The 14,199-nt window shown below is 43.3% G+C and overlaps 1 protein-coding gene across 1 annotated transcript in view; it reads left to right on the top strand.

Moving 5' to 3' along the window:
* Window positions 1-14,199, top strand: part of LOC123790590 (zinc finger protein 474-like) — a 62,385-nt gene that overhangs the window by 27,196 nt on the left and 20,990 nt on the right. The window contains exon 3 of the mRNA XM_045795084.2: window positions 2,651-3,897. Coding sequence (XP_045651040.2) covers window positions 2,863-3,897 — 1,035 coding nt within the window. The 5' untranslated portion in view covers window positions 2,651-2,862. The remainder of the gene's footprint in view (window positions 1-2,650; window positions 3,898-14,199) is intronic.

The raw sequence follows: 14,199 nt of genomic DNA, 5'->3' as shown, positions 1-14,199 counted from the left end.
AAATGCTGTCCCCAGTATCTCCAGTCTGTCTCTCCTGCTTTTTCCATCTCAGAGGCCTGTCTCCTCCTGCGCCCTCTTCCCATCCTCCCTTTCACCTCTTCCTTCTCCTCAAGGGCAGCATAAAGGCCGTTGGGAGCTCAGTTACCTTCCCGTGAGACGTATGAATCATATATTAAAACCGGGATAAAAACTAAAGAGGAGAAGCTCTTTCGGTGGAATTTGAGGCAGAATGAATCATGGAAAGAGCCGACTACTGGAGCCAAAGAGAGCTGGAATTGGTTCCCAGTTCTGTCACTTAAAAACGGACTGTCTTGGGCAAGTTACTTGTCTTTTCTGACTCATAGTGTCTTCACTTATGAAACTGAAACAATCATACCTGCCTTCATTTGAGATTAATTGAAACTGTGTATATAACAAATTAGTACAATATCTGATGCATAGTTGGTGTTCAGTAAATATTAGTTCTCTTACCTGATCCTAAGGAAGACAGGAGTTGCTGGGACAAGTTAGGGGGCCTCCCCAGCATTCTGATCTGCTGGGAGCAGTGTGTGCATGCGTGCATGGGGGGCGGGGGGAGAAACTGTGAGCAAGTTTAGGGGAAGTAAGGTTATTTAGTTGCATCAATTTTTCCTGTTGTCTTAAGTCCTTTTGTTATCTGCAGCTTCCTGGTATGAAGGAAAATGGGAAAGGAAAACAGGATCCTTGTTAAACAAGATGCCAGAACCAAGGAAGCAGAGTGGTTTGGGGGTTATTTCCCCCATGTGCTGATAAAAACCTAATGAAATCATTTCCCCGGATTCCTTGTGTTTTTTAGATCCTCTTTCTCTTTTGGAGGGTGCCAGTCAGGTGACACATGTTTCTGTGAGCTCCGTTTTCTGTGCTGGCTACCCTGGGGCCAATGCATTCTTTTGTCACATGTGTTAATATCACTGTCTTAGGATCTGTCAAAATGAAGAATCGCTTCCTTTTCTGTGCCAGGAGTGATCCGATGGTCTTATTTGCAAAGATTCAGACCTTCCCTTGCACCAAAATACAGGAACGAGGCATAGGTCTTCCAGCTTTTTTTGTCCTTTATCAAATGCAATGCCCAGGTTTTTTATATTCTAGCTGGCCATCCCTGTGCCCTCTGAACTCAGGGGTCTGCTGTGGTCCGCAGGGTCCAGCCTCAGACCAGGCACTGCTCCTTTTGTGGTGGGGGTGTGGGTGCTACAGAGCCTCTCGTCCAGACCCGAATCCCCCTTCAGGAAATGAAGGAGGCCCTGAGATGTCTGACAGTAATCTTTCTTGGGGCCTAGGCAATAATCTTCACCCTTGATGAAACTGACTCATGCCTTTCCCCAAGGTAAAAACTCCTTAGCCTTCTGCCCATGATGAGATTTTATCAGCCCGCCCTTCTGGTTTGTTTAGGAAAATCATGAGCCATGTTGTTACAAAAATTATTTTGAAGATAGATAGATAATATCTATTATAGTATATAGTATTAATATAATTATATGTGATTAAATATATTGCATTAATAATTTATTATTGATAATTATAACTTAAATTTAAAATAATGTAAAATAATAAATTATGAATATAATATATAATATATAAAGTATATTTATAGATAACATATTACCTATGTTATCTATCTTCCATATATATTATATATATATAATATGTAACTATAATATATAAATAGATAATATTTATCTAATTGTATATTATCTGTTATCTAATATTTAACTAGTATCTATACTATTTATCTGTATAGCTAGAGATAGAGACAGAGATAATACAAGGAATTAAGTACAATAGCTATTTAAAGAACATCAGGCAAATCTGAGCCTCTTCATCCCCAGGAAGATCTATAGATATTTTACCAGGAAGGGTATAGGCTGGGGTCGCATTCTTGGCTTGACATCTGTGGCCCCAATTTATTCCTCCTCCATTCCCATAACAAAGAAAAGTGGATACATGGTAGGTTATAAGAAGTTTACCCCCTCTTCGGGTTTTTCTGATAATCCTCATAATATTCACTATTAAATTCCTTCTGCAGGGGCTCTTAACCTTAGACTAATGGGTATTCATTAAGTCTGACCTATTACTGTATCTCAAATAAAATACATATTGCGGCCAAAGATATTTGATCAATTATTTCAATAAAATTAGTTTCACCTGTAATCGTAAGATTTTTATACTTTGCCTTTAAAATCATAGGCTTCAGAGAACTGTCAAAAGGATCCATGGCACTAAAAAGCTAAGAATCCCCAAGGGAGTGGAAGAAGGTCTTTCTAGATTATCTGCAGTTTCATTAATTTAATTGTCACAGTTCTTAGTTCTGTCTTCCGCAGTCTCACCACCATGCCTCTGTTGATTTTTGCTGTGTGTGTCTCTGATCTTTCTCTGGGCAGAACACTACTTTCACTGCAGTAATAGTGCAATTCGTAGTGGAAATTGTCTTCAGATTTATTTCACCATTTACTGAACAAATCTTATGTGCTAGTTACTATCTAGCCAAAGAGGATACTAGTTTAAAAAAAAAAAAATTACTGCTCTTTATCAACTTACGATCTAAGAGTGGTGTGTGCGTGCGTGTGCGTGTGCGTGTGTGTGTGTGTGTGTGTGTGTGTGTGTAATGAGTTCTTGATTTATGTTTCCCCCGCAGATCTTGGAGACATCTGAGGTTTAATGAGGACTTTCCAGCATTCCAGACTGCTGCCCTGCAATGAAGCTCTGAGTCATGGTCTCTGGGTCTAAGGAGTTGGCAACAATGTGGAACCCCAGGACAGCCAACCTGACTAACCTTCACTCCGAGCAGAATCCCAAAATGAGTCTGGCCTGAAATCAGAGCAAGGCCAGAGAAAGACTTGCTTGTTAATGGAAACAGGAAAGGAGAGAAAGGTTTGTAACAAATTGCAACAGACTTTCCATCATTCTAAAGAGCCCACCTTCCTTATCAACCAGGCCGTTCTTTGTGGTGACTCCCATTCTAGCCTTTTGCCAGACACAGAGCATGTCAGTCGTGCTGGAAAAATAAAGACAGGACCTCAGAAAACAAGACCTGGAACGGTGATACTCTCAAAACGGTCCAGTAGGAGAATTATGTCGGAAAGTCAGCCCGGCCCCCCTGTGATCCCGTCCCGCAGGCCTGGATTCCGGGTGTGCTATATCTGTGGCCGAGAATTTGGGTCCCAATCAATTGCCATTCATGAACCCCAGTGCTTGGAGAAGTGGCGGACTGAAAACAGCAAGTTGCCCAAGCACCTGAGGAGGCCAGAACCCTCCAAACCACAGCCTCTTGGGGGCAGTGGGTCCTACAATCTTCAGGCAGTGAACGAGGCAGCATTCCAAAGTTCCCAGGCTCAGCTGCTGCCCTGCGAATCCTGCGGCCGCACGTTCTTGCCAGATCGTCTTCCTGTTCACCAGAGAAGCTGCAAGCCGAAGGGTGACGGGCCCAGAGCACCAACCCCCAGCACTTCTGATGATCGCACTGGTCCCAGGAAAGCTGCTGGTGGCATCCCAGCCCGACCAAAGGCTCTCATCTGCTACATTTGTGGTAGGGAGTTTGGCACTCTGTCCCTTCCCATTCATGAGCCCAAATGCCTGGAAAAGTGGAAAATAGAAAATGACCGGCTCCCCAGGGAGCTCCGCCGACCACTCCCACAAAAGCTTCAGCCACTTCCCACTGGACAGTCCAACGAAGAGGGGCCAAGTCAAGTTCAGCTGGTGCCCTGTCCAAACTGCAGCCGGACCTTTGCCCCGGACCGCCTCCTGATACACCAGAGAAGCTGTAAAGCTCAACTGAGTGGGCCAAAAATGCAGAATTTGACCTTAGGGAGTAAAGGTGGCCTAAAACAGTCCACTAATTCCAAGCAGCAAAGCAACATGGCAGCGCCCACGATGACTGATAAGGTAATTCATGCCAAGTGAGGTGCTTTGGGTGGACCCACGGGTACATTCCGCCCCCGCCCCCGGGGGAATGAGAGAAAACTGTTCCCAGAATCAGCTGCTTCAACCCCTAGGACGGTTTCTTTCAATGCCTTACGTCTGCCTCAGTGCAGCCTGTCCAAGTCGACCCCTGTTGGACCCTGTATCTCAGTTGGCAAGGTCGGTATAAGGACATCCCTGCCTGGTGGGTTCATAGTCCTCTTCTACTCTGTCGCCTAAAAGAAAGAGGGATGGACATCCTTCTACCCTGATTCCTCATACCAATAATCCTTGGGAGAGACTGTTATTTGAAAATGAGTCATTAATGCTGTGTCTACATTGCAGAGATATAATTCCCATTCCAACGGCCAATATTTATTACCGGTTTATTTTAGTCATCTACCTTAGGAATTCATTTTTGGCAACCCCGGGTTATGCTGAGTTTATCTTACTAAAATAGAATGTGTGTCAAAAACCCCAAATGACTTTAGCAACAATTAGGCACTGGAGCACTCGCAGAAATCGACGTGCTCCTCAAATACAGCATGTTTTCTTTTAACACTTACGTGATTATGATATGTGCGAGATTAACCCCAGGGCACGCTCTGAAGCAACGAGGTGTGGGTTCGTGGTTCCCAGAAGTGCTCAGTTCCCACTGCTGCTCTGTGTCCTGTGTTTGGGTTGGGCAGCAGCATTGCTCCCCACTTGGGCGCTTGGGAAGAAAAGCATGATGCCCCGGGTCCCCAACCTGTACAGCGAAGTATTGTTTACCTGAAGGTTCACCATCAGCACAACTGGGGAAGAATGCTAATGAGGGTGGCTCCCCATAAGATGTGGTCCATGTGCTTTGTCCTGCCATTAAGCCCGGGGCATGGCTGCACTGTTCTGTGTCATACCTTACAAGATGTCAAATCATGAGAAATAGGCCGTGGTCAAAATCTTTTCTCTAAGGTTTGCTACCTAAAGCACCCCACCTGTAGGGATACTTTTTTTTTTTTTTTTTTTTTAAGTAGGCTCCACACCCAGTGTGGGGCTCAAACTCACGAGCCTGAGATCAAGAGTCCCATTCTTTACTGATTGAGCCAGCCAGGCGCCCCTGTCTTTTAGTGGACTGCTTGGGGGAAACTGAGGTTACCCAAGCGTTCTAAAGGATTAAACCAGAAGGACTGGAGGGTGGGGTTTGGGGGACGAGAAGCAGCCTTTATTTTTACTGCAGCTTTTCTTCCTTCCTTTTTTATTGCATTATATTGGCAACCATCTAGTACTTTTCCCTCGCTTTCAGGTTTAAAATGAAATGATTAGAAACTTACTGGTTTAGAAGATTCCAAGACAATGATCGTAAAGCCCAAGAGTCAGACTGAGAGAGGCTGGGCAAGTTTTCCGAATGAACATTGAAGAAAGAATGGCTAGTTTCCTTGCCGAACTCAAAACCCACACTTTTAAGTGTGGCATGAGCTGCAGGCTGGTCTCATAAACATGATCTGTTTTTCCCATCGCCTGACTGTTGCTTGTCTTCCAAAACGTGTGGGGTCTGGATTCAGAGAACACAAGAATCCGTGTCTCAGGGCCACACAGCAGCGAGTCCGTTAGCTCTCTGCCTCGCAGCCGTGTTTCCTGAGCGCATGCATTTGCTTCACGTGTTCTCAGTACAGATCCCGAGATAGGGGAGTGTGGTCAGGATCCCGGCTCTTGTTGTTGTAACACATACTGTGTGCCAACAGGCTGAGCACAGCGTGTTCTCACTCAGTCACGACTGCTAAAAGAGGCTGGCCTGGGCCCACAGCTTCGCAGGAAGACACCTCCTGACTCAGCCGGTCGTCTGGAGGGGAGATGTCAGAAGGAGAGGTCACCGCGGTGGCCCTCGGGGACTTGGGCGTTTAGATCAAAGTGGGGGCTGTCCGTCAGAAAAGGGCATCTAGAGGACGTGGCTCTGTCACAGCACCACCAACCCTGCTCCTAGACCTGAGGAGGCGTGTGTCAGCGGGAAGTTGGCGCTCACGGCTGTTAGATGTGTGCTGGCCCGTTTGGGGACCACACAGGCTTTGGTGGAGGGCATAGGAAGGTCATCCAACATAGGGTCCCTTTCGCTGCTGGACGTAAAGCAGGCTTGCATGAATTAAAATGGAGAAAACCGGCCGGCTTCAGAGAGGCATAAGGTCTCTTGAAGCAATGGACTTGAATTCTTCCCTAGAAGAGGTCTTTGCCATTCCACAGCGCTTTTCAGCAGGAAAGCTCCCCCCGGGCAGTGTGGTTTTCTCTTTCAGCTGCAATTTGATCTATTGCTGTTTTTCTTTCTTTGTGTCATTTCAAATTTAGGTAGTACCATTTCTTTGTATCATTGACAATTGAGATATTATGGGAAATCATCCATTTCCCATGAAGATCACTGCCTTGTGCACGATCAGATTTCAACATTTCATCTGCCTGTGTCAGCCGACTTCTGGCTATGACACACACCCGTTCTTGTCACACTTCAGATGTGTGTGGCTTCTTGTCAATCAGAATCTAGAATCCTTGCTCTGACTTCAGATCAGCATCAGCCAGCTTGCCTGACGCTCTCGGGAGGGTTCAATCTCGTAGCGAATTCAGGTGAGGAAGGATATTTTCAGCCCCGTGACCGTGGTGCTTGGAAAACAATTCACTCCAGTTGGGCAACAATGACTGTTTCGCTGGCAGAGTGAATTACCCTCCGCTCAGAATGTTCTTCCAACATAGACTGGCTCAGTTCTTTTATGACACAGGGGCTGCTGTTACCCTTCAATCAAATCTAAACGCAAATAAATACCGCCCGAGGCGAGTTCTTCTCCAAGACTTCCGCGGGCATTTTGTTTTAGTTCTGCTTTGCCCACTAACCACCGTATGCGCTTGAATTGTCCCGTTGCTTTTCTTCGAGAACACAGGGCTGAATTTACCCTTTCTGATCTCACAGGCAAGCTCTGAAGGACGCTAACAGTATGTAAGAGGAATAAAACCCTGAGTGAGGATCTTTATTTCAAAGGTGTGACTGCCCTCTGGTCGCTGCATCTGCATTATATGGTTTCATGAGCTGAATCACCTTTCTTTCCTCAAAAAAAAAAAAAAAAAAAAGAAGGAAAGCCTGCATAAGCAATCTCCACCTTAGCAAGATTTTAAAAGTGGTGATAAGTCCAGATGAAATTTTGATGCATAATATGGAAACCCGTAGGTTACCCTTTTAAATGTTAATATTGCATTTATTTAATCTATTAGATCTTAGTCTCTTTAGTAAACCTACTGTCTATTTTAGTAAGCAATTTCCTAAGTGATGCTGAGAAGTACAGTAATAGAGGTCATTATTGCTCCTTATTTTAATATGAGTGAATAAATTTTAGTGCTTGCATTTTGATATTTGGAAAAAATGTTGCCCTTTTCTAGAACCCGATCATCTTTCATTCTTTGATTTCAGGCCCTTTCTGGCTAATTGGAACACAGATCAGCAGTTAATTAAATGTAGCTACAAACCCAAATGAAGCCTTGGTCTCATTACCTTTTCTTGGTTAGATAATGGTTGGGGTTATTTTCTTAGAATTTTGCTTGTAACGTGAAACATTGTTCCCCAAAATCCCATACTATATTACAAAATAGGCGTTGTTTAGGGAAATCATCTTTTCCTGTAAATGATTCTCTCTGAATCTAGTTTTGAGCTACCTTTGTCTTCCTAGATGTTTAGGTTTGAGCTAAAAAAAATCCCATCAGACACAGCTCTAGCATCTGGTGCTGCCATCTGGTGTTTTCTTTTAAAGTAAGGTCTCTATGCTGTCGAAAATACTATTCTTCTGGTGTTACCTCCAAATATACTTGAGAAGGCGCCCTTATAATACAGACTGCAGTTCTTTAGAGCTATAGTTATATATTTGGTTTAACATTATGAATGCTGTTTCTTGGCTAAGCATCTCATTCTCTAAAGGCAAAACTCTCAGCGGGCATGTCACAATCAGAAAGATTCAGAAGGGGCAGGATGCACGTTGTCACCTTGTCCAATGTGTGTGCACGTTTGCACCTACTGGGTTAGAAGTATTTAGAGTTTATATGAAAGCACGGAAGAAAGGAACTTGACTCTTTCTTGGGTACCTTTATGATCAGTAGTAACCATGCCCGATCTCCTTTGAATATTATCATAACACAGATATGATTTTCCCACTTTCTGTCTGGGGAGACTTAGTCAAAATAACCTGCCCAAAGTCACACAGTGGGCTTGGTAGTGCGTGTCAGAGCCAGATCTAATTCCAAAGACCCTATCTTTTCAAGTCTAAGAGACATGGTGTGTGTGTGACACAAAAAGGGTGTTAAGTGTTAAGTAAGACAGAGGACAGAAGTGTGTTTATTCGGCAAACATTTATTGTTAGGCATTGGACTGAGTCTGAAATACAGAATCATAAAAAAGAAACAGTTCTTGATTTCATGCAGTTTTTATTCTTATGGAGGAGATAATAGGAAATAAATATAGAATTCCAAATTGTGATGTGACGGTGTCTAATGACGGGAGGTTGGCATTCAGAATCTTGGTTAGAGAAATCCTGGGCAGGGGGAGTGATATTTCAGCTGCGACATGACAGGTAAGAAAGAATGAGCCAAGAGTAAAAATGTGGGGGGAAGGGAATTGTAAGAGGAAGAGACATGGCCAAAGGTCATGCGGCCAGAGCTTGATAAAGGAGGTGACAGGCAAACAAGAAGAAGCTGTAGAAATGGCACAGTCCCTGTAGCTGCACAGTGGACGTAGGTCACAGTTGTGTGGTTCTTGCAGGGATCCAGCTAAGAGCAGATGAAAGCTTGGCCAAGGGCGTTGGTAGCAAAGATGGAGATAAGGTATAATAGACGAAATTTGGCAGTAGTTGGGATGTTGGAAGTATTGAGGAGGGGTCGAGCGTGGCTCCCAGACTTCCTTCCGGCTTGAGTAAGTGCTCTGGTTCCATTTTCTAAGATGAGAAGCCTGGAACCAGGGGAGGATCTTGCAGGTTAAGACCAATAGTTCCCTTCTGGACACAGCCCATTCAAAGTGCTTGTGAGATATCTAAGTGGGTAAGTCAAGCTGAATATAGAAGTCTGGATCTCAAAGAGAAGATGGGACTGCGATATATATGTGTGCATTATTCATATATACTTAAAGTCATCAGAATGAGTAGTGGGTTGGAAAAGGAGACGCCAGGCTGAGCCCTGAGGCATTAAATGATTTAGCGGTTAGAGAAGAAGGAGCTGGAGAATGAGAGCCTGGAGACACTGCAGAAAATGTCATGAACAAGGGTGTGGAAAGCAGTGTGCGATGCTGAGAGGTGGAGTAGGAGGAGGGCCAAAAAATACCTATTCAACTCGGCAACGTGGATTGAGTCTCATAACCTTGGAAAGGACGCATTCCATGTAGTGGTGGAGGTTCCAGAATGTGTGGATGATGAAGATTGTATCCTCGGGGTATTTTTGCTGTGAGCGTCTTTGCCACGGACATCTTTGCTCCAAGCATTTTGCCGCAAACATTTTCACCACGTACCTAACTGGCTGTATGGCAATTTGGCTGTAAAAGACAAAATAACTGGTTGACAGTTTGGTTTCATTTCTTCATTGACAAAGTTCCAATTTTAACATTATATAAATCTTACCTAGCCTTCATAAGGCGCCGTACAGGGGCAAACAGATGTGGTGATCTTAGCATAGTGAATAACAACACCATATATAGACTTGATAGAAAATAGAGTGATAAAACTTACTTCAAGTGTGAAAGAGAGTGTGAAGCCAGATTGTATACTATATTCTACCATACTAGAAAATGATAATGCATCAGTGACAATGATAACAAAGCCCAGCAACAAATGCATTACAGTGTTAGCATTTCTTCCACATTTCCCATAGAACTTTGGAACGTCTATCGACAGACATGTGACAATATGCCAAGAACGAACAGTGTTGAAGGCTTTCACAATGCAATGCAAAGCTCAGCTTCAAATATGTTTCTTCATATTTGGAAAATTGAGATCTCTCTTAATGAAGAAAGAAATTAATAGTTGTATTACTTTTTATGTTTCCTTGTGTCCTTTTTACTGTCCCTCTTGTATTTTTTGTTATTTTATCTCTTACGGCAAAATTGCCATACAGCCCATTAGATATGCAGCAAAAATGCTTGCAAAAACTACCTAGAACCAGTAACAGTAGGATGTGTTTTGAAACGTTTGGCTTTGAAGACCAGGAGAGAAATAATGGGTAGGCTAGAAATAGAGATGTGGGTTAACAGAGGTTTCTTTAGAAGATGGGAACCTCTAGACCATATGTGAATGTTTAAGCTCATGATTCAGGGGAGAAAAGGAGGTTGAAGAAGCAGGAGGGGTCACAGGGACAAGCGTGAAACCTGGAGGTGAAACACACCGCAGCGGGTGGGATCCTAGCACACCAGGGGGGCGGGGTTTGACAGGAAGCATTTGCGAATGTCCAGAGGAAGTTGAATGCAGATAAGGCAAGTTTGTAGGCTGCTAGTGGGAAGATGAGGTAACCTGGATCTGTTCACTTATATCTCATGTTTTCTCAATGAAATACCAGTCAAGCTTATCAAGCTTATCAGATGAGAAAAAGAGGCAGAGAGAGAAAATGGTTAATTTTAAGAGTCTACTTAGTCATTTGTCTCTTCATGCCTTGAGTTAGACTGAGTTCCTGAAATCAAGACTAAGGCTTCTGGAACCATTTGCCTCTATGATTCCCAAACACAAGAATGGCTTGGAAGTCTTTGGAGATGGTAGATGAAACATTCAGTGGGATCCTTCTGGGATTTCTTGTCCTTATAATCCTGTTCAGTGGCCCTAATTCACCTCCTCAGCTGTGTTGATGTCATGAAAACCAGCATTGACCTCACAAACTGCCCCCTGATGATGCTGACAGCTGGACCACTAATGGCCAACTCCATGTGCCATTTCTTCATCTTTCCTTGGTGCCAACCATGCCTGCATACCAGGGAAGCATTCTTGGATCCCATGACTCTCAGGTGTACCAAGTGCAACTGTAAGGTAACCAGACCCGTTCTCTTCCACACTCTTGTTCTAGAAGCCAGCCCAAGGGAATCTGTGTGTGTATATGGCGTGTGAGGACTCTTTGCGTAGTGAGGGGGGGAGGAGTCACAAATTTTAGAGCAACAGCATCATCAGTGAAATTGATGTATCACTTCCTAATATGAAAATGTGAAGAGTAATGCTCACCTGTACAAATGACATCTAACATAATTATTTTTTAAAATCAGCCTCAAATTAGGATTGCGTATGTGGTAGGAGAGACCATAACACAGTTACCTCTTCCAGAGCCCAAGACCAGAGCAATATTCGGTAGTCATTGCGTTGGTGTTTCCAACATGTGGCCTTCTGTTCCTGTAGAAACAAATATACTGACCGTCACCTCTGTGAGAGGAGAGTATCACATATAATAAATTCTAATATTATGCAGGCCTAAAACAAACAAAGCTACAATATGCCACCGTCTCAAACAGTTAAACCAGCTTAAATAATTTCGTACATCTCTATGTGCTTGCTTCTCCCTGTCACTCCCTTCTTCCTGCTTCCGGCCCTAAGCAGATGTCCATATTTTCTGGTTGTAGATACTTAGTAAATCTTCACATAATGACTGGATGTACGTAGTTCTTAGAAATCCAAATTCCAGATCTCTCCCAAGATTCTTAGAACTTCCCCAAAGACAATACAACCTTGAAGAAGTTCTTACTGAAACAGGGGTTATTCTCCTGTGAACAGAATCTCACTGTTCAATGTCAGACAGAAGTTCATCCTCTGAATAGGCAGAGCATTGAGAGGGTCTGACTTAGGACTCTGTCTCTTGCTTTCCCTTTATATTATGTAATTCACCTCCTTCTTACATCTACTTCCCCTTCAAATTTTTACCTCTGTGAGGTTGTCTTACATATGAAGAAATGTCCTAGAAATTGAAGGGGGCCTAATATGCCCAGGAATTCAAGAAGTTTCTAATATTTCAATATATCGATATTCTAATATTCTTATTTGACCTTCCCTTTGAGCTGAGGGGTCCATTAGCATATAAATTGGAGACAAATCGAGCGTTGGAAATAACCCAACTTCCAAGTTCCAGTTCGGATTGTATCTATGCTTTGGGCTTTTTTCCAACTATAAAAGCTGGAAAAACTGATTTTCTCAGTTTGTGAGGTTTTTCCTCTCTTACTCCCATTGTTCCCTTTATTGTTCATTCTGCCTGTGACCTGAAAGTCATCTGAAGGCCACAAGGTCAGGCCTTATGCCAAATGGAGAAGCACCAGAACCAAACATCAGGGACATCCTCCAGCCATTTTCTTCAAGGAAAGTCACTCTTGACAATAATTTGGCAAGAAACTTGATCATACACCTCACTTTCCAACCAATATCCTTCTAAAACATCAGAGGCAAAAGCAGTTTTATTTCAAATGCGAGAAGAAGAAAAAGGAAAAAAAAAAAAAAACTTCAGCCAAGAAACTATTCCTTTTAAGAGCAGAGACCAACTTGGAATTTGTTCTTTGACTTACATTTTTCAGCCCTGTATCTCAGGATGAGCAATTAAATAACTAAAATTCCAAGCATATATTCCAAATACTAGTAGCTCATTTTTAAAAATCAGGTACGTACAGATACTTGAATATGAACAGCCTTTCCAGATAGTCGGCGGAGTCTTTCTTATCGTACGAAGGAGCAAAACAAAACTCTACATCATAAGTAACAGACTCTAATAGTTGGCCAATACACAGGCTGGGTTGGAAAATTCCTTAACGTGGCATCCAGTGATTTCCAAAAACAATTCAATTTCAAACAACGATCCTTCCAGATGTGACATTTGGGTAGAATTGTTTGAAAACACCAGAAGGAAATGTGAAATACCAGTGGTTTCTAGACAATCAAACTGCAGTTGTTGAGGTTTGAGATGGAGCTATGCTGTTACTCCTATATATTAAAATGCTATTTATACTTGTCTGCATGTGTATGGTGTGCCTGAGGGAATGGAAACTTAATTATACACATTCAGTCTCAGGTTTGTTGAAATTATGCTTTAAATGGCCGCAGGCAAAATTTTGACTTTGGGAAATGAGTCTCTGGTGACCCGGTCTCATATACTGATCTTGTTCTCCTTTTTAGCACCTTGTGTACCCTCCCTGTCCCTGCCAACCCCCACCTCTCGATATTGTTGGAAGGGGCTTGGGAGAATCTGATAAAAATCCTTCACAGGAAAATATCTCATAGGACTATTTGCATTTTGAAAGAGGATCTGGAAGGAGGCAGTATTCAACCCAAAGGAATGAACATTCGAGGTAGTCAAGAGAACAGGCGTAAGAATTGGGCTGATTTCTCTCAAATCCCACCCAGTGGCTGACTCTTCGGACAAATCAGACTGAGCGTGAAATTCTGCTAACCTTTGATGACCTTACCTCCACCATGTTTCTAGAAGGAGCTGGAATCAGACAGACCTGGAATCCAATAATAGATGAACAATGAAGTCACAAATCTTTGAGCCAATTACTAAACTTCCCCAGCTTCTGTCCCCTCACTGTGAGAGGCTGAAATGAAAGATCTCCCGCACAGGTCCAGGGATGGTGTCTGACAAATCTTCTCTAGTCAGCTCCTTCCTGCCCCTTCACAATGGCAGGGGCGACAGAGCTCCTGTCTGAGTGAACACAACCCTCACTACTTATTAACTACCCTGTGCCTCAGTTTCCTGATTTGTAAAATGGGGGCACCTAGTCCTGCCCAGAGGATTAAAATGAGAATTATTGGGATTAAAGCATGTTAAGCGCTTAGTACAAGGCCTGGCACTTAGAAAGTACTGGGGAATTATTAGCTGCTACTTGGTCGGATATTTTCAATATTGGAATGTTCACAGGATTCCTACAAGAGATTTTATTCTTTTCTCCACAAGTATGGAGGAGAAAAACTTTCACTCTTATTTCTACATCCAAACTTTCTGTCTTCTCTGATATGCTTGTGCACTTACCACAGACATTTCAATTATTTGGCCCTAATGGAAGGAGTCAGGAGTGTGGAAAATTTAAAACAGCAGTGAAGGCCCAAGTCGTCTATGTTTAATTTTGTCATGCAGAAAGAGGAACACGGTCAATGGCATGACACCCATCCAAAGAGCCTCAGAGTCCCTCAGCCTCTGGCAGATGGGGCCCTGTTTTTGACAGCCATCGACCCAGAGTGGGGGCAGCCAAACATCCTCCAGCAAGCAAACGACTTGTGGGTGAGGCAGTTACTGTGCACACGGCGACGTGCGGTCTTGGAAACCATCCTCAGCCTTTAAAGTAAAAAC

The sequence above is a fragment of the Ursus americanus genome, chromosome 5 (genome assembly GCF_024610735.1).
Source record: "Ursus americanus isolate L20-20 chromosome 5, mUrsAme1.1.p, whole genome shotgun sequence".
In the NCBI taxonomy this organism is placed as follows: Eukaryota; Metazoa; Chordata; class Mammalia; order Carnivora; family Ursidae; genus Ursus; species Ursus americanus.
Note: the sequence above shows the minus strand (reverse complement) of the source record. Positions and strands in the feature narration are given on the sequence as shown.